Here is a 20,861-nt window from a genome sequence, read left to right as displayed (position 1 = left end):
TCTCCCTCTGTGCTCAGACCAGCCACTCAACCATATGGAAGTCCGCGGATTTAAATTATTTAGCCTAATCGCGTCATTGCTTTTTATGTCGGAGTACCCAGCTAATCCCTTTAATTTGGACACTTGATTTTCTCTCTCTCTCCTCATCGGGGTCCATACGTTAGAGCCGCTGATCTCCCATAAGCCTCTGCGTAAAGATGTGGGGGGGGAGTTTAACTTATTGATACATGCTCTCATCGCCTTCAACCGAATGACTCCAGCTATTAATGGCCGAAAAATCCCGATTTGCATAATTCTAATCATCGGTGGCTGTTCTGATTATTTACCGGCAGAGTGGAGCAGTGGGGTCGTGCGTGTACGCGCACTACAATGTCCCCGGAGTGCCACCAGCCACTGGAGCACATAATGAAGGCCGCGGCTATCTGTGATATCTGCACAAAGGGAAACACTCCCCTAATCTACCTTTAATACCCGCTGCTTTAAAATAATAAAATGAATAAACGTCCTGGTCGAGGGGCTGTGCGCTGCGAGCGGAATAGAAGAGGAGGAGGAGGAGGAGGAGGAGGAGGAGGAGGTCTCGATAAGCAATGTGCACTCATGTCTGAGGAGAAACACCGAGGAGACGCGTGATGAACCGTGAACTCGCACAGTGGAGAAAGCAAAGGCACCTAAACCTCAGTGCGCAGCCATCAGCCACCAGCCTCTCAGAGGAGGCGCGTCACTGTCACACGCACACACACACTAAATTAAAATGGACATGAAACAGGGCAAGTTTATGGCGATGCTTTTCTCCAGCTAATCTCCCCGGGTCGCTTCCGGGTTCAGCTCTTAATGGACCAATAATAGCGACGTTATTCAGAATTTTTCATTCCGATGGATGGAATGTAAAACGGCCCTAATCATATGCAAATAACAGCGCAGCGGAGTAGTGACCCAGAATAGCTGAATAACCAGCAGGGAGAACACACACACACACACACACACACACACACACACAGACACACACAAAGGGAGAGAGTGAGAGGAGGGGTGTGTACCTGATCCAGGGCCACCGATGATCTCGTGATTTCCTCGTTGTCTGACTTGGACCCCCCCTCCCTGTCGTCGATGACCAGGTCGATGGGCATCTTTCCTTTCAAGCAGCTGATGTACCGGTGACAGAAGTTATCACACAGCTCGTGTACCTGCGGGCAGAGGAGGCACAGCGTCACACACACAGACACACACACACTGAGACCGTCACCCTCTTCTTCATCAGCATCACACACACACACACACACACACACACACACACACGCACACAGCAGCCTTTGACATGAAATTGGATCATAAACAGTTTTTACGCATTTTTTTACGCAGCGCATTGTTGCTTCTTACATTTAAAGGAAATAGTTTTAAAAGATTCAACGCGGAGTCGTGGCTGATCAAAGACAACATGTTAATTTGACACTGTGAAAAATTATTGGCAATAATCAAAAAAGTCAAGTTTTATTTCTCTTTTTTTTTCTGCCCCTAAAAACTCTGAGTTTCTCTGGAGACGCGAGGACAGACACTCTGGATTTGTCCCCGCGCGGAGGACAGCGCGCACGGTGGCTGTCGCGCGCTCCTTCCGGTCTCTGATAGCAACTTTACTTTTCTCCCTCCGCCTCTCAAAATAGAGATATCGTCCAAAATTGACAGTGACACGAGGGCTCCGGGGCTCCGGGGCCGCGACGCACTCAACACGCGTGTTGAATCCATCACGGTGCCCCGGGTCGTGGCCATTAGAGCAGCGCGACCCGCGTGACTGACACTGACGGTAAACTGTTTAATTTCGTCTCCTACATCAGATCATCACCGCCTCAAATGTCAGCGGCGTGCACGCGCAGAAAAACACGGATCCACCGTAAAACGTTGTATCTGAGCTGCAGACTTCTGCTCGTGCACGGAGGAGCAGTGCGCGCGCAGGGCTCAGTCATTAACCAGCTTTGATAATGTTTCGTGTTCATATTTCATATTAAAGTTTAGGTTGAAAGAGGCGGTGGAGATTGGCTGTTCCACCCACCGTCCCTCCCGCCGCAGATGGCCGCCCGGGGCCTTCTGCCCTCCGCAGAGAATCACTCCCACCGAAGCCCACAAAGTTCGCCGATATGTTTCACCTTGCACGCAATCTCCGCGCACATTAAACTTCATTAGAGCGCGCGGGGAGATTTGGGCACAGAGATATCCGTTCCAGTTGTAACAGCTTGCGTCGTGATTACGCGCGGAGGAGAAACGGCCCCATGATTGATTTTGACGCTAATTATAACCGACTCGCAAAAATACATTTATGCAAATAGCAGCCCATCGGTGTGAGGTGGTGCAGTGGACAGAGGATATTACCTTCTCCAGCTCCAGAAGATGAAATCGTAAAACTTGGATGGCTTGAATCATCTGAAAAATTAAAATGACAATAAAAAAACGAGCTGCTCACATCTTTTGATATTAAACAGGCACTTTTCTCTCAATGCAAGTGAGACGAGGAGGAAATATTCATGCGAGTAGCTTTTATGTGGAACTGATATTAAACTTGGACGTTATTGCAATATGGAGAGCAGGCATACGGTGCAGACATGGCGCGGCAATAAGCCTGAGAGTCAGAGATCTATTAGCTCCGAGGAGGAACCCGTCTTCTCACTTCACATTCACAGGAAGCTCCACTACACAAAGTAAAAGCACGAGCAGGAAAAAAGTTTCCAGCCGGAGTTCAGAGGTTTGCGACAGCTGTCAAGCAGCGGGCCTTCATGTGCAGAGACAACCGGGGGCCATCGGGGTATCACACAGCCCCCGTGCACGAGCATCACCTCACATTGTGCTTTTAGTTCTCAGCGCCACATGCACGGATCTCTGACGCAAAACGTGCAGCTGCTACACGGGGACAGGAAATCTCAATAAATAAATCATGCCTCTTACCAGATTATCCAATTCTGGATTTGATGAAAATAAAGGTTTTTCTGCCCGAATCTGAAAAGCAAAAACATTTTTCTTTTAATATAAAATACATGAATACAAACTATTATAAAGTTCAACATAACACATAATGTAACATGAAATACAAAACGTGTGTGTGTTGGACATTAATTCTCACTTTACGCACAGACTTTACACTGTGTTAAATTAAAAACATTTCTACAAAACATGTCATTTTAATTTTCTGTTAAATGCAGAATTAACTTTACGCACAGAGGTCACGAGCTCCACACTGTGCGTGTGCAGGTGAGAGCTGCACCAGCCCGAGCGTGCACGATTTCAAAAGAGTAAGAAAAAGAGTCAAACTCTCCTGACCTGTTTTGCAAACACTGCTATGTCTTCATTGAAGGATTCCGATGAGCAGACGTCTCCTCCCGCCACCCCGGGCTCTCTGGGGGTGCACGTCGCTAATTCACATTTCTCAAAAATCAGTGCAAGCAAGGGGAACAGGGGGTGCCTGGGAACACACACACAATAGCAAATGTCACCAGAGAGAACAGCGCCGGGGTCAACACTACTCCGGGCTCGATTTAGCCAGCCATGCTACTCTGCAGCGAGTCGCCCGTGGGGACCGGGCTGCAGCCGCGGCTCGGACACTACGCAGAGGCTGGAGAGGGGCTGCGAGCCGCGGGCAGACTCCTGTGATTACATCTAGAAGCGACTAATAGCATAACAGCTTTAGAGTCAGTCAAACAATTTCTTGCACAGGTCTCAGTTTGGATTACAGGCGTGTGTGTGTGTCTGTGTGTGTGAGTGTGTGTGTGTGTGTGTGTGTGTGTGTGTGTGTGTGTGTGTGTGTGTGTGTGTGTCTGGTGAACGTGCACATCCAGTGTTTTATTTATTGTTTGAGGCATCACAGCAAACAGCTGAAGCTTCGGTGACAACATGTCTCCTGAAGTTGTGTCATCGCAAAGTGAAACTGTTCAGCCTCCAACTAATTCAAGCTTAGAAAATGTGTTCTATTAACTTCTGCTAAAAAATTATAAATGACGTGCCTGTGTGAGATTTCCCTCAAACATTTTTAATTTTGTTTTAATTTGAAAAGGCCTGCAACGCTACACAATATTTAATTAAAATTGTTAAAAGATATGAGGTTATTATTTTTTGCTCGTGTTAAAAAAAGGAAACTGAGAAAGTTAAATTCTAAAATAAAGATAATAATTCTACTTTGTCAGATTATTATGTGAGTGTAATTATTATAGTTAAAAATACACGTTGAGTTTAAATGGAGCACGTGAAGCTCCACAACGTGTCTGCTCTGTTTGTCCACTTGTCACAAACATGTAGTAAACATGTCTGAAGAATAAAATGTGAACCTGACAGAACATTATTTAGACGCTTCTCTCCCACAGTGAACCAGTTTGTGCTCCAGTGTTTCCACCGGGCTCTGACCCGGGCTCTGACCCGGGCTCTCTCCTGCTCCGGGACTCGGTCTGCAGCCTGCAGCCCAGCCCGGCTGCCCCCTCCGGGCCCGGGCCCACGAGACACTTCCCCCGCGGACCGGGGACTCGAACCTACCCGTATATAGCGTCTTTATCTCTCTTGAGAGCGTCGTTAACGGAGGAGCCCATGCTGGGGGGCATGGAGTTGGTGTGGGCGCTGTGCGGGTACTGGTGGGAGTGCAGCTGGGGCCCGTGGTTGAGGTGCACCGCCTGCATGGACCGGGCTCCGTGCGGGTCCCCGTACATGGTGGTCGGGATGCCCACCCCGTCCATCGCGTAGTGGGGCAAGTCTTCGTACTGCACACAACAAACACGCGGTGAACACACACGCACAGAAACACTGTCTGGTCACAACTTCATAGAAAAGTCTGGAAAACATTAGAAAGTTCTTCAAAGTTAGAGAGGAGTCACTGGGAGACTGGTGGGTCGTTTAAAACAGGAAAGTAAAAAATATGCAAACTGGGAAATAGTTTAATTAATATCCAAATTCAGTCGACGTGTTTTTCTTAATTTCTTTTAATTCAGAGTGGTTCTTTAATACAAGTGAACCGAGCTGCCCTTTTACTTTCTTTCTTTAAAACTACTATTATAAAAATTAGTAAACAAGAGAAATAAATTCCCCAGATTTGTTTAACAATTTTTTATAGTTTTCATGTAAACCCTGAAGTTTAACTAGAACATTGTTTACATTTTAAAAAACTACAACAGTTGTTCTAAAGATCAGAAACTAGTTCTGCTCTCAGATTATTTACAAGGAGCTTTGTAGTTTAGAGGAAAAAAATTATATGAATTATTCAACACGTTTAAATTTATTAGGAGTGAAAAATACTAAAACTATAGTAGCACGACTCGGTTATTATTATTGCTATAATTTCATTGTTATTATTAGTATTAGTATTAGAGTATTTTGAAGCCTGGTGTTATTTCACTGTGAACAACAACAAATGTCTTAAACTTGTTAAATAAAGTGTTTTTTTAATTTTACAAGCTCATAATTGTGCAGCATGTTATTAACTATTAAACACACTTTGATTAGACACACAACTAAACGCGTGTTGTGACTTTTTTAGAGACGCTTTTTAAACCGGAGCTGGATTTTCTAACTTTCTTCACGTGTCAGTTGTGAGTCTGTGAGTGTCGGTGATTCTTCACGTTGTTGTTTTGCAGTTTATTAAACACGGAGCTGGTTCTTTCCACCGCAGAGACACCGAGTCCGGTTTGAACAGCTGCAGGGAAAGTTTTAAAAAAGTGTGATGTTGAATTATTGATGTTTTTTTCTCTGGAAGTGACAAACAAAAGCAGGATCACTTGGAGCTGAGGGTTCGGATCCCGGAGGCAGAGCGGTGCAGACCCCAGCGTGGAGCGGCTCCGGTGCCACAGCAGCTGAACGTGCCCAGCGAGCCTGCGTCTGCCACCGGGCTCCGAACCCGCCGCTGCTCGGGGCCAGCTGGCCTGGAGGGTCCGAACCAGAACCTCCAGTCATCACCTCGTTACTGGAAACTCGCCTCGGAGCCATTACGCTGTTATTACGCGTTTCTCACGCTTCTCGCTCGGGATGACGTGACGCTAAATTTTGGATTTTGTTTTGTTTTATTGACTTCTTAAAATGTTCTGCTCTCGGTGTGAAACGTGGACGAGCCCAGCGCGAGGAGAAATGTGCAGATATGTTTTGCCTCCTCGCCCTCCCTCCCTCCCCCCCTCCCCGCTTCCAGTAACTGGCCTGTCATAACTAATCTGAGAACCAGCGCCGATGTGAGATATGATCGCGCTCCCGATGTCCCTCCGCGGGCCGGTTCGTGGAGCCGCGCGTAACACCGTGCCAACACACGACCCACACCGAACCGTGCGTCCATGTGTCAGCGGCACGGCACCCAAACTTTCACCGCCGAGTGCGTGAGTCCGTGCGGGCGTGTGTGTCATCAAGCCACGTTACAGCGCAGCGGTGCGTTCGAGCCCGGTGGACTTAGAGAAACTTTGTGCGGGGGGGACAGCCCTACGTACCCGTTGCGCCATAACCCTCCTCACTCCCTGGTCCTGCTTTCACTGGAGATAAATCCCCTCCGCGGCCAGGATGGAGACGAGCTGCAGAAAGAAAATCCAAACAAATGGGAAGAAGCGGCGTCAGAACAAAAATCCCGTGCGCCTTCGTGTCTCCACGCTGAAGAAGCCAGTCCGCGCTTTTCTGCGCAAGTTGATCCCGGGCGCGGCGCGTAGCTCCTCGGCCGTGCTCGTGGGCAGCGGCGCCAGACTCCGTGTCCCAAAAGCCCGGGTGGAAACAAGAAGCCCCCTCACAGCGCGGCGGAGACTCTCATGGCGTTCGGCCCCTCCGCCTGTCAGTCAAAGCGCGAGGGCTTGTCAAAAGTACCGGATGAGTGATGGTCCGCCGCGCGTCTCCACGGGCTCGGCACCGGCTCAGTGTTAATGGCCACAGTCACAGTTCGAACCCCGAGCAGCGCTCCTCTCGCTCGCTTTGATCACTCCCGGCTCCCGGCTGGATTTTCTTATGCAAACGCGTCTAGAGCAGATCAAGAGGAGGTGGGGTGATAATTCTGGCTTAGGCTTTTCTTAAAGGAGCCACGATCGATGCTGCGCGCGAGTGTGCGTCTGCGTCTGCATGTGCATATGTGTGTGAGTGGGTGTGTGCGGGTGTGTGCGTGTGTGTGCGTGAGCCGCCTGCCCGGTTGTGTACAATGGATGCGTGTGTTGAGCTGAGGAGGAGCGGAGGATCTCGACCAGACTGCTGAAACCCGGAAGTAGTGGTGGCCATAACAGGTCGCGTCTTACACAACGCACCGGGCTGCAGCAAGTCGTGCGCACTGGAGGGGGGGGTGGGAGGACTCAGCCAGCCCCGGCCGGGCCGCACAGCGGGCTGCAGCAACCCGGGGATTGAACGGTGACACCGGGACTCCTCTGCAGCCGGAGCCGCGGAAGGCACCGGAGCTCCGGATGCTGGAGCAGCACGCGCACAGACTCCACTTTGTTCCACTCGTGGAGCTGCGGGGACACGCAGGTAGGTTCCACACGAGCTGAGCCTTCACAGTTAATAACTCGTGAACACGTTTTTATTTATTACAACACTATAACCTGGTTATTGGACAGGTCCACAGACTCCAGGCCTGGGACAGTCTGTCCCCTGTCCTCTGCTCTGGAGACACGACCCTGTCCCGCAGGTTCTCAGACTCTCCAGGCTCTGAGGACCTGTCTCCACCTGTGTGTGAGTGTAAATTAGATTCAAGGCTGAAGATGCTTCCAAACACGTCCTCACCAAATAAACAACAACAAACTCAACTTCTATCCAGTGACTTGGTTCGTGTCCCGGGTTTAATTTCACTTTGTGCACGTGACGCAGTGGAATGAGACTTTGTGTTTACACAGTGCGACAGATGAGTTTATTAATAAGCTGCAGAAACGTAACAGGAGCATCGTCCGTGTCTCAGTAACAGTTCACATGTCGTCCACCCCGCTCCCCCGCAGCCGAGCGGAATGGGTCGCTCCAGTCTGCCCGGGCTGGCCAATGGCAGAGAGGCACAGGGATGGGAGCCCCCTATTGGCTCCCCACATGATCGATCCGGGGCTGATTGATCGGTTATAGGCCACATCGTCGATTAGACGCAAAAACAAAACATCGTCCGAGATTAGAAAACACGCACTGTGCGTTTTTTACACGGTCAGGTCCTGCAGACTGGAGATTCACCAAAACACATCTGACCAACATCTCTCTCTCTCTCTCTGACACACACACACACACATACACACACTCTCTCTCTCTCTCTCACACACACACACACACACACACACACTCTCTCTCACACACACACACACACACACACTCTCTCACACACACACACACACACACACACTCACACCAATTTTCACGTCTCTATCTTAATTACTCCTCTTCACCAAACAAGATTTTGTCACCTTCCTGGCTTCCAGCTTTTTGTTGTTATTTCATTATAATGAAGCGTCCGCGTGCTTGTTCACTGGTTTTGCAGAGATTAATAAAGTTTGATAAAATATTAATGAGCGTGAATCTATTAAAGAGAAATTCTCAACTGATTCCAAAAAAAGTAATGTTGTGAGTAATGTGAGGATGGAATTTAAGTTAATTAATTTAGTACATAAAGGGATTCAAATCCTATATTATTCAGTTTAAATAAACATTTAAATACAGACAGTTAGTAAGTTAACATTAATATATATACATATAAGATAGTTATGAGATAATCCAAAGGTTATGAAGTCACATGGTTAATTTAAGGAACATGAAGTGTTTCCAGACATTTGAATATGTTTCATGTGTTTTGATGCAGATGATATTCAGAGGTTTGCTGAACTTTGTAATATTTCCCAGGTCACTCCGCGTTAATGGAGAGTTTTTAAAAATATTCACATTAGGTCCAGATCGTGCTCGTGAGGTGTCGCTGCTCGGTGACAGGCAGCTTGAAGACGCCTTTCTCCCCCCGGTCCGTGCGCGGAGCCATCGATCATCTGCCCCCGGTGCCAGCCACGGTGTCAGAACATGATAATGCGGTTTCACGGGCTCAGCGGTGAGGAGCCGGAGCGCCGGGACCCGACGGGACGTGTCTCCAGCCGCCAGCTGACGGTATGAAAGCGACCCGCGGTCCGGCGCGCGGCACCAGAGCCGCCAGGGAGCCGCGCAGGACGCACGGACTTTTACGCACAGAGACACCGGAGAACATTTTCTTCTGCGTGAATGTGCTGGAGTTTGTTAATTCTGTGACTTTATGGTGAGTAGAAGGTTTTTTATTCTTTACAATTTATTCCATTATTTAAAGAAAAAACAATTTTTTAAAACCTTATTTTCCTTTTTTTAATCCAAGGAGACGCGTGTGTTTTAATCCACTTTCAGATAAATGTGTGCGTTTACACAAGGTGCACTGGATTCTAGTGACTCGCTGAGAAGGAGAAGGTCTAAATTAACATGAGAGGAGATCACGTCAGCGCCTGCCAACTGTAAAATAACTACTATGGCATTATAAAGCAATTAAGCTCCTTCAATTAGCGACTATAAAAGCTGCACTTTCTCTCCTGGAGCTGCTTCTCCTCCTCGCGAGGGTCAGCGCGTTCTGAAGTCCCTGAAAGAGCGCGATGGGAGGGGGGGGCGAATCCCGGTCATTTCTGTTTAATCCGCTTTGCGTTGACGGTAATGCTTCCAGTCGTTTCAATAAAATCAGCAGGTATTACTTTCAAACGGCTGAATGCGAATTGACAGCGGGTTTGACTGCGGAAACAAGCGGCAGCGTTATTAGACGGCCCTGTGCGCCTCGACCTGTGCACACACAAAGACGAGTTGTAGTCTTTATGTTCAAGTCTGAAGACACACAATCTCACAACACACACGAGGTCCCTGCAACACATCGCACTATTTATAGGCACCAGCAGATATTTCTGCTCCAGAGAATTGTTCTTACAAATGGAAATTACGCAAAAAAAAAGTGGACATTACTGTACCATCCGTGCCTGGGGGGGGGGGGGGGGGGGGGGGGTAGAACCCGTTTTTAAAAAGCAGCTCGAGGTCAGAGATATGAATCACATGTCCGTGTCTGTGTGACCTCCTGTATCAGCGCGTTAAAAACAAACCAGGAGCAACTGGCAGCCCGAGGAGTCAAACCGGGGTCAGGCTCTGTGCAGCCCCGCAGCTCTGCGTGTTGGGATCTGCAGGGAAACGAGGCCACCGCAGCCGCTCTCCCCCTGCACCGTGGCACCGCTGCACAAGTTGTTCACGGCACATCTAAATATATGAGAGCACGAGCGGCATTATCAACCTGTCAGAATAATCAGGCGGATTCATTAGGGCGCGTTTGGGCGCAAGTGAGAAGTGATTCAGTGCAGAGGAGAGAAAAGACGCAGGAATCCGCAGAGTTCTCAAAGTGCTCGTAATGAGGTCTGATGCCAGGTAGGCATGTTTACTGCAGACCGGAAACTACCACGTTCTGAATGTTTCTAATTAATGAAAGTGCTGCAGCTCGAATTATTCTAATTTACAGTTTAACTCTCGTTGTTGTCACAAGAGGCTCGAGTGTGAAGTTTGATTCATTTTAGTTTGAAGCTTAAACCTCGGGAGAATAATCACATGGCACAGAACACAGCCCAGTTAATACAGACACGTGGTTACTGGTGTAGAATCACAGCTGTAGTTTAGTAATATTAAATATTATAATATTCATTTAGACCAGGAGACCACAGCTCCAGTTATTTTCTAACTTTCCTGTGGGAGAGTTCACTGCTGCTGGTTCCTGCTCGAACGCTCCTGAGAGCTGCTCACACACATTAAGGCTTAATCATGTGCGCCTCCTCCCGGCGCTGTGGGGAACTACACGTGGTGCAGAAAGGCAGAGGGAGAGTTCAGCTCAGATAATGAACAGAAACCAGTAAAACCACAGCACCTTGAATTCAATGGTTATCAGGATTTCTCATTTTCCTGCACGTTGCACTAAATTCAGAAAATATTATTTGAATCTATAAATAAATTAGTTTACTGTAGCCTAATTTATTTCTCATGATCTTTGTTTATTGTTCAAAATGCTAATAAAGGAAATAACTGAGAACTGTATTTGTATTTTGTTGTGTTTCCTCTTTTACCAGTTCTATAAATAATCTATATTTAGAATTGTTGATTATTAATAAAGCATGAGACAATCTGCTTGTTCCTGTTGCTGGATTTACTGTTAATGTAACAAGAGTCATATTTCTATATAGAAATTAGCTTTTCTTCATCTCAAAGCGATGCTCAAACACATCTGTGTCATAAACAACTTCCAACAAAAAGGAAAAAAAATCAAAAGACAACAGATTAATAAACTTGTGAGAAAATCCAAAGTCAGCTGCTTCTATGTTTAAAAATAAAAACAGGGTTAATTTAAAGCGAGTAAGAGAAGTGCTGCTGCTTTGTGTGTGAACAGCTGATGTGTAGGTGTTGAATTAATGTGGAACATGTGGATTCATGATAAAGAACTGAAAACACAGGAGCAGCGTGGAGGTGACGCCGCTGCATCACACCTATAGATACATACGTGAGGAACAGCTGCTGCTGCAGAGCGAGAGCTGTGTGAAACTAGATGCATATAGACAAATTAACGTATACATTCAAGCACACACACACACACACACACACACACACACACACACACACACACACACAACAGAGGCCTGTGCTGAATGCTGCCAGTCAATTTTCACATTGTGCCGGCGGCCACCGGGTCAGCAGCTCCACTTTTACTCTGAAAGGCTGCTGAGTCTGAATTAACCCCACAGATAGAGCAGGAGCTCATCACTCCATCACACACACCTCCTTCCCTCCCTCCCTCCCTCCCTCTCCTCTCCCTTCCCTCTCTCTCAAGGTCTCCCCCCCCCCCCCCCCTCCCAGCAACATTTGGCACCGCCGGTATTATTTCAGGTGTGCTAATGGTGTCACAGACACATTTGCCACGAGAGGAAGAGATGGGACGGACTGAAAAGAGGAGGACAGAAGGAGAAGATGAAGAGCAGAGGGATATTGTCATTCATCATCATCATCATCATCATCACATGAACTTCTCTCCCCCCTAAAAATTCAAGGCTTTGGGTGAGGAAAGGGTGTCACATGTCGGCCAGTCGCACCATTCAGGGTGGAGGGGTGAGGGTGGCAGTGGGTGAATGGTACAGGATGGGGGGGGGGGGGGGTTGTCACACCTCCCACAGAGGCTGTGAATTGATCAGCACCTTAGAGAGAGAGAGAACTAGAGGGAAGGAGGGACAGAGGAGAGTGAGAAAGAGGGAAAGATGAGGGATGAAGAGGAGGATGAAGAGGAGGAGGAGGAGGAGGAGGGCTGGAAATCGCTGGGTGTTGGAGCTCGGCTGTAAAACCAGGAGGGAGAGAAACAGAGGAACAGAGGAACAGAGCGGTGGGAAGCGAGGAGCGAGGGAAGGCTGCAGCAGAGGTGTGAAGACTCATCTTTTCCTGGACGGGTGTGAGTGGAGGCTGGAGCGCCGAGTGGCCTGGGAGCACAGCAACGCCTGCTGGTAATAAACCAGTACCAGCCAGCAGCAGCCGGAGGGAAACAAGTGGAGGGTTTGATTCAAAATGTAAGACACAGTCCGAATTTGCTGAAGTGCACGGATCAATATTTAAATAATGCAGCTGTTACTGTGTTAAACTTTACAGTTTGACAAATATCCAACTTTATATTTAAACATTTTCACATATTAAACTGTGAATATTTCATAAAACCACAATAAATTCTTAATACCGGGGAGTAATAACCGAAATTCAAATAGGTGCTAAAAACACAAAGTGAAAATGTGAAAATATTCCGGTTGTTAATGAAAGTTTGATTTTAAACAAAGGATCTAAAGAAACTCCAACATGAGGTCTTTGTGTTTCTTTAAATGACGAATATTCAAGTTCATAAAAGCTCAATAAAGCAAACAGGCAGATTTCTGCTCAGACTTTCCAGCCTCAGTGCAAAAAACCTTTTTATGATTCTCCGAGTCGAAACCATTTCTCCCTGTGATGGCTGCTCTCTTTCCAGAGCGGCTGGTGGGATATAAAAACCTCTACCACGACCGCGTTGGCTTGTGGCTGATCTGTATCTGCAGTAAACACATGGTCACAATGAAAGTGCCGTCATTACACACACACACACACACACACACACACACACACACACACACACACACACACATACACACACTCACAACAAAACCACTGTGCACTAATCTATCAATAAATGTGATCCTGAGCGTTTCAGCTTCCTCTTTGATTGAGTTACATCGTATGAAAAATTAATTGCTAATTTAATCATTTGCAAGATTGAACTTTGACCAGAGATGTAAAAAGTTAGTAAAGGTTTTCAAATATAAATGAAGAAAATATCAAATAGTGATGAAAGCTGAATATGTTTGATAACACAAAGGGCGTTCAGTCTGATTGTGTCATCTATAATAGTTTTGCAGTGGTGCAGCTTTAAGCAAAGAAAAATTATTGAACAATTCAAAAGAACAAAATAAAGGAGGAGCGAGGGGCGAGAAGAGAGGGACGAGGGGCGAGGGGAGGGGGGCGAGGGGCGAGGGGCGAGGGGAGGGGGGCGAGGGGCGAGAAGAGAGGGACGAGGGGCGAGGGGCGAGGGGCGAGGGGAGGGGGGCGAGGGGCGAGAAGAGAGGGGCGAGGGACGATGGGCGAGGGGCGAGGGGAGGGGGGCGAGGGGCGAGAAGAGAGGGGCGAGGGGCGAGGGAAGGGGGGCGAGGGACGATGGGCGAGGAGGGGTGAGGAGCGAGGGGGAGGCGAGGGTTGAAGAGCGAGGGGCGAGGGGTGAGGGGTGAGGGGCGAGGGGCGAGGAGGGGTGAGGGGCGAGGAGCAGGATCAGTGAAACCAGCTTCTTACTGGTCTTAATCTTGACCTGGGAGGGGGGGGGGGGGGGGGGGGTATCCATGTGACATGTGACCAGGCACCAGGCTGCTTCTGATTTGGAGAAACCAACAACAGATCCTGTAAACACACTTTCTAGAGCAGCCAGTGAACGGAGCCGCTCTGCTCTGGATCCATGAAACGTGGGCTCGGGGATCGTTGTGAGCTGAACTTCAAAATAAACTCGAATCAGTCGGGAAAAGACGTTGAGACGGAACTGAGAGCAAACATCTAGCATGTCGGCTCAGGTACTCGTGCTCCGGTTCAGCGGGGGGGCACTCTGAATCAGATTACCAAACCCACTGATTGGCTGCAGCGGTGAACCAACGTCTCCTAAACAAAGTTATCTCTGCCCAGGTTCACCGGGAGGTCAGAGGTCACATCGTGAAACGTGCGACTCTGCAGGATCCTCATGAAGAAGCTCTCAGGGCTGAAGCTCCGGTCAGAACCACCACGGTCAGAGACACGGTGACGTGCACGAGGCTGCGTGTGCACGTGCACGAGGCTGCGTGTGCACGTGCACGTGGAATCGATTGTTCTTCTCCTTTGTAATAACAAACATCACAAAGCCTTTTTCAAACAGGGGAACTTTTCCTTTCTATAAAAAGTTCCTCTGAACTGTCACCGACTCAAGGTAGAGCAGTTTGTTGTAAATCTATTCCACTTGGCTTTTGTTAATTATCACAAGTGTCATAACCATCAACAGACAACAACAGACGACTTGGCACTCGCTGATGTTTGACACTTCTATCTTTATTCTCTTTGTTCTGTCGCTCTTTCTCTCCTCCTCTGTTTATCACACATCACACCACACCTGTCTCACATAATTATTCCTCCCACCCACTTTTATTTTGATTCATCCTTGAGCGTCTAAAAGCAGCGAGCGGGGGACGTGCACCTGAAGCTGTTACTGTAAAGAGTTTCCTTTAATATCAATTCTGTTCATCACGATTCATCTCAGGAACCAAACATCACGCGAGGAGGTCGCTGCACCTTGTGTTTGGTATCGAGTGGAAAAGTTAAGTCTTTTAATTAAGGTTGAACTGAACTGACAAACTCTTTTTTTTTTGTATATTGTTGAGTGATTATTTGTTTTTATTGCATCTATGAACATAACCTGATTTAAAGTTGCAGAAAATAAATACCCAAGTGTTTAAAGAATTATCTCGAAGGTGCAGAAGGTTTCCACATTTCATGATTTGACCTCAGGCTGAAAAACAAGTCTGTAAATACATAAAATACACAATAGATAAAGTTGCACTCAGTAGATTGTATTACCTGCACAACAAGCTGCACCAGATACACACACTACACACATCGGCCTCCTAAATATGTTCATGATGTAAAAAAATTAACTAAACAAAATAAAACACACACGTCACATCCTTCCATCAAGTTGGAAATCTGTTTGGTAGTTTTTGCAGAATCCTGCTGACAAACAAAGCAACAAACAAACAAACAAACAAACAAACAAACAAACAAACCCAGGGACGGGTGAATCAGAGCTCAATGTAATTTACTGTATTAAATAAATCAAACAGGTGTTTTTCATCCTCGGCTCTGGAACGTTTTCTCTCCACAGACGTCATCAAATATAAATTCACTTCTTTTTGAATAAACACAAGTCAACTGGAAAACAGACTCTAAATATTTGTGTAAATCCAACAGAGAGCGAAGCGGAGCAGCTGCAGCAGAACCACTTGGGCTGTTCCGACCAGGCCCAGTGTTACCAGTGATAACACTGGTAACACTGGGCCTGGATCTGCTCCTCACCACCAAACCACCAGAGCTTCCACTGCAGGAGGAGTTTACGTTCCCAGTTCCTGTCACTTCAACAAACTCTGGAATAAAACCATCATCACACGTCACGACTACAGTTTCTGTGGGGGGGGGGGGGGGGGGGGGGCGTATTATTCAAGTACTGCACCTAATACTTCCTTTGTACACCACATTATACTACAGACACACACTACTGTACTTCTTACACAGTGAATGTGTTGTATGATCAACAAATACAATGTTATAGTTTAAATAGTTCCACCATCTGTGGTTCTTGAATTCATCAAGAATAACAATCCACTAATATGATATGTATATGAATACCTTACAGGGAAAGGGTTAATACTGCATGAGTACTTTTATTTCAAGTTTTAAAGTATATTTTGATGTTAATAAAGTTGTACTTTCTCAACAGTAAAGGATCGAAGTGTTTCTCTGTTTCCTCCTCGAGCAGAAAGTTGGACTCGGTGCTGGAAGTGTTTCTGACCCGAGTCTGAAAAACCTCATTTGCTTCTTACTTGTGTAAATATGAAAGTAGCAGCGATCTGGGATCAGCCGGGTTAATCTGAGCGTCTCCAGAGAGTCGACATCACAGCGCGGCACATAAACCTTTTTAGAGATTGACCTTTCACCCACTGGGCACCAGTATGAGAGCCTGGTGGGGTCGCCTGTCCAGAACCATTACAGATCACATGCACGTCTCCCTCAGACGCTCCGACAGGTAAATGGTGAGCCGGCGATTAGAGAGAGTCCCAGAGAGAGAGAGAGAACCAAACAGGCCTCAAGGAAACACAGGTGAACGATAATCGATCATGCACACACACACACACACAGACACACACAGACACACACTCTGTCTGAGAGCCAGTCTCCAGCTGACAACATCAGTGCAACCTGATCTGGGTTAACAGAAACCTTTACCTGCAGTAGGACGCCCTCTCGTTGTTCCTCCAATTCACCACGCTGTAATTGCACCGAGGCTGCATATGGTCCTCATCTACTGCACAAGATAAAAGCCACCAGGCTGTGTGTGTGTGTGTCTGTGTGTGTCTGTGTGTGTGTGTGTGAGCATTTGAGGGCAAATTGGACTCAACATAACTCAGGGTATAGTTAGGGAAACTGCATGATGTCACTGTTATTACACTGTAAACGCCGTTGATTTGGCTTTGAGGATTTGTGCATGTGGCCTCTGACATGTGCTCCTCAGATCCCGGCTCCGCCTCCCGGCTTTGAACTGCTCACCGACAACCACGGTGAGGCATTAACACATCGAGCCAAATGAGTCGGCTAATAAGTCACTTATTGTACGTGTTTTATTACTTCTGCAGGAATATTTGGGAGAGTTTTGCTGTAGAAAGAGATAAGAGAACTGGAGAGTGATAAAACCACCTCGGGTCACTCTCCCCCCCGGCCGGCACCAGGCCTCCCTGTTCTCCTTAATGATGAACTTCAGGTGATGATTTGGCAAGAAACTAAATAAACTAAATGCACAGTTCAGTAAGTGGATTAGGAGTGACAGGAGATCGGCTTGTGGACCAGCTCCCAGGGCCTCCGTGGTGCTAATGCCAGTGCTTCTGCCGGCTCTGCCCAGTCAGGTTTATGAAAGTCAGCCGGATTAGAGCCCAGCTGGGGATCAGTAAACCAACACTCGGCCCTCGGACTCACACCACCAGACATGACTTCCCAAACAAATCTCGGCGTCCTCCCCGCCCTCCTTCCTCGGAATCCTTCCCCGCTCTCCCCTCGCTGTTCTCCTCCTCATCGCTACACACACACACACACACACACACACACTCTCTCCCAGCACAACGCACACTCTGCTCCAAATTAAAATACCAAGGCTTATTGAGCAATACTCCTCTAATGGTTTCACCCACCACTGGTTTTATCTTTGCACACGCAAACACACAGGCAGCGTCTCTCCTCTCTTCTTACGTAAGCTGGCAGAAAATCTCCTAAATCCTCTCTGTTGCTGTTGTTGTGTTGCGTCCCGACCGCTTTGCCCCCTCGCACAGAGCATCTGAGACCGGGGGGGCAATTAGAGCTTGAGCAGGGCCTGTGGCGCATCAGAGCATTTAGCATAGAGGCTAATAAGGGCGGCTACGGGGGGGCAGCGGGTCCTGGTGGCACCGCGGCTAGTGACAGTGATTTGACGGCACTGAATCGTGTCAAAGAGCTTCAAGATGTTTGATGCTCCCTCGTGAATTTGGAAAGTTTTTCTGGAGCGTGAGGAATCCTGAACTCCTGACATGTGAAGAATTCATCTGCTCCTTTTCTCTTGAACATATTAAATCAGTAGAATTCTTTCACTCTTTGATGGACGCAGATGAACTTGTTCTTTTTTTTTTTAAGCAGCAGCTGTAGAACCAGCTGGAGACGTAGATGCAGAATAAGGACATGGACCTGCTCCGTCATGTGAGAAACCTTGGACAGAGATATAAAATTCATGAGGAGAAAAATGCTTTTTTATACGCTGACTCAAATTTATAACGTCAATTAATAAAATGCCAGAGAAATCCAGACTTCACAGGAACACACAGCAACTTTCTGAAATTGAAAAGTTAGTCAGGTTAAAACACTGTGCTCACATTCTGCCACATGGGAAGAAAGCATCAGTGACACAAGGGAACCGGCGACAATGTGTATGCAAGAGACAATGAGAGGAAAGGTCATGAAGACGGAGAGAGAGAAGGAGTGAACCAGGCAGGAGAAAAAGGCAAGAAAGAGAGAAAGAAAGAGCAATGGAAGGTTGCTGCTAATTCTTCCATATCTAAGCCTCTTTGCAGAAACTCCCTTTGTCTTCCAAGTCCCAGTCATTAGAGCCTAATCCTATCAACCAGGGGCTAATCTGAGGGCAGAGGGTTCAGCCCCCTCAGCTCCACAGGCCAACACTCACACACACTCACACACACACACACACACTCACACACACGCTCACACACACACACACACAACAGAAACAGACACACAAACCACACAGCACACACACACACAGGTAAACTTTAAACGGCACAGAAACATACGCTGTGAGATTTACACACTCAAGCAGTTGCTCGTGTGCACACAAGGAAACACACAAACATTTAAACACACACACACACACACACACACGTATACACACACTTAGAGATAAACACACACAAGTTATGATGCCAATTTCGACTGAAATAATTAAATATATACTTTTATGGAATCAAACTAAATCAATCTTGTTTCTTCAAAAAGTCGAGTTCCACCTCAAACTTTTTAGGTTTCGTGACGATGTACTTTCTGCCTGAGTGGTTCAAAACCCTGTGTGTGTGTCTCTCTGTGTGTGTGTCTGTGTGTGTGTGTGTGTGTGTGTGCGTGTGGGACAGGAGGTGGGTGGGGGGGGGCATCGGTTTCCCACACATTCCAGCAGAGCCTCAGCCGTCATCATTCTCCTCTTTATTTCAGCGCTGACTATGGCCAAGATTAGTTATTGATCAGCGAGGATATAAATTATTCTAAAATGAAAGCTCAACAACACACTCATTATAGATTGACTATTGACCAGCTCCGATATATCATTCCACTTCCACCGCACTGCACCGCTGCCACCGGCTGGAGAGATGCTCAAATAATGAGATGGGGGTTTTATGACTCGGGCACACTCTGCCTGACCTGCAGGGAGAAGGTGGATGGATGATATCAGCAGCAGCTTCTCAAATCAGGAGCCTCACGGAGACTTCAGCCAGAATGACCAGCGTGAGAGCTCTGAGGTGACAGCTCGGATTCCAGCAATTAAGAAATGTTGCCTTGAAACCATATTAAAAGATGAATAAATTACTTGTGTGTCTGTGTCTCACTTCATTCAGTAAAATTATGAATGAAACACAGTAAAGTAGCTTCTAGGAGCAAAGATGTAAGAGTCATACAATCATTGATTATTTGATAAATCATTTTCACAAAGTCCAAAGTGACACCAAGGAAACTTCCTGGTGAAAATGAAGAGGTGGTATTACGGTAAGAAGTATTAGAGGAAGTATTAATTTGATATCAGTGGAACTCCATCATCGTACGACTGTAAGAACCTTTTGTTTTTAGCTTTGTGACGTGAAGAGAAACCAACATGGTTCAAAATGACAAACAAACATTGTTTCTCACATTAAAATCTAATTTCTATAAAACATACCCCCCCACTGTTCACCTTGCTACTCTTAAATATAAGCACCTCACTTCCTCCTCTGTGTATAAAAGAGTATATTAGCATCTGGAGGACTTTGACCTCAACCTAATGTTTTGAGACACTTTCTGAGCTCGTTTCTCAAACAGCCTTCAGTCACACTGTGTAGTTGTGTTGTTGATATTCTCAGGATATAATGGAGCATCATTATTTCCTGTACATCGTGACTCGGGGGCGCTGGGACCAGTGAGCGAAGCGTCGCTCGATGCGTCAAAGTTCTGTCACACTTTGTGTTATCGTTGCTTTGTGCAGAGCTGCATGGGACAAAATGTGTGTATGGGGGGGGGGGGGGGGGGGGGGGGAGACTTTATCCATGGAGGTGTCAGAGTTTAGCAAAGTGTAAAATACATCAGATGCATCAGGGCAACACAATCCGCTGCTGGTCCCAGTATAAATCACCATATATTCTTATTGGCCTAAGCCCTTGTTATGAGTAAATACATCCAGAGCCAGGGAAGGCTGGCAAGGTTCAGGGGAGATTCATCCAGCAAGAGGGAAAGTCACTGTGTGTGTGTGTGTGTGTGTGTGTGTGAGAGTGTGTGTGTGTGAGAGTGTGTGTGTGTGTGTGTGTGTGTGTGTGTGTGTGTGTGTGAGAGTGTGTGTGTGTGTGTGGGTGTGAGTCTGTGTGTGTGTGTGTGTGAGTGTGTGTCTGTGTGTGGACCACATACCGCTTAGGGAGGCTAAGGAGAGGATAAGGAGATCAGCGGAGGGGGAATATCACGCCTCTTAAGCATGTATACACTTTCTAACTTTTACTTTTTAACCCAAAACCTAAATAAATCCCCCTGATGCCCCCTGCACCCCCCCCCCCCCCCCCCCCGCCCCCCCTCACCCTGCAGCTCTTCTCATTTAGAGACTCAAACCTCTTGTTTACAGACTCCACCCACGATGCCTCCGTCCTGACTAATACAGGAGAGTGAAACTGGGACACGTGAGTTCCAGTCCGTTTATTTTTCATGTTCTAACAAAATCCAGTCAACAGGACTTTTACTATAAATTATCATGTGACTGAAATCACGTGACTTCACAGAAAGAGGCG

The 20,861-nt window shown here is 47.1% G+C and overlaps 1 protein-coding gene across 1 annotated transcript; it reads right to left on the bottom strand.

Annotated features, from left to right (window-relative positions):
* Positions 1–1,037: 1,037 nt before the first annotated feature.
* Positions 1,038–7,162, bottom strand: meis1b (Meis homeobox 1 b; the record flags this gene model as incomplete). The annotated part of the gene is given in 6 exon segments (XM_053418118.1): positions 1,038–1,184; positions 2,362–2,412; positions 2,932–2,982; positions 3,304–3,445; positions 4,507–4,727; positions 6,432–7,162. Coding segments are annotated over 6 exon segments (624 nt in total), but the record flags the coding sequence as incomplete, so codon positions are not given.
* Between the last annotated feature and the right edge of the window lie 13,699 nt (positions 7,163–20,861).

This window comes from Pleuronectes platessa, unplaced genomic scaffold (assembly GCF_947347685.1).
Source record: "Pleuronectes platessa unplaced genomic scaffold, fPlePla1.1 scaffold_326, whole genome shotgun sequence".
In the NCBI taxonomy this organism is placed as follows: domain Eukaryota; kingdom Metazoa; phylum Chordata; class Actinopteri; order Pleuronectiformes; family Pleuronectidae; genus Pleuronectes; species Pleuronectes platessa.
Note: the sequence above shows the minus strand (reverse complement) of the source record. Positions and strands in the feature narration are given on the sequence as shown.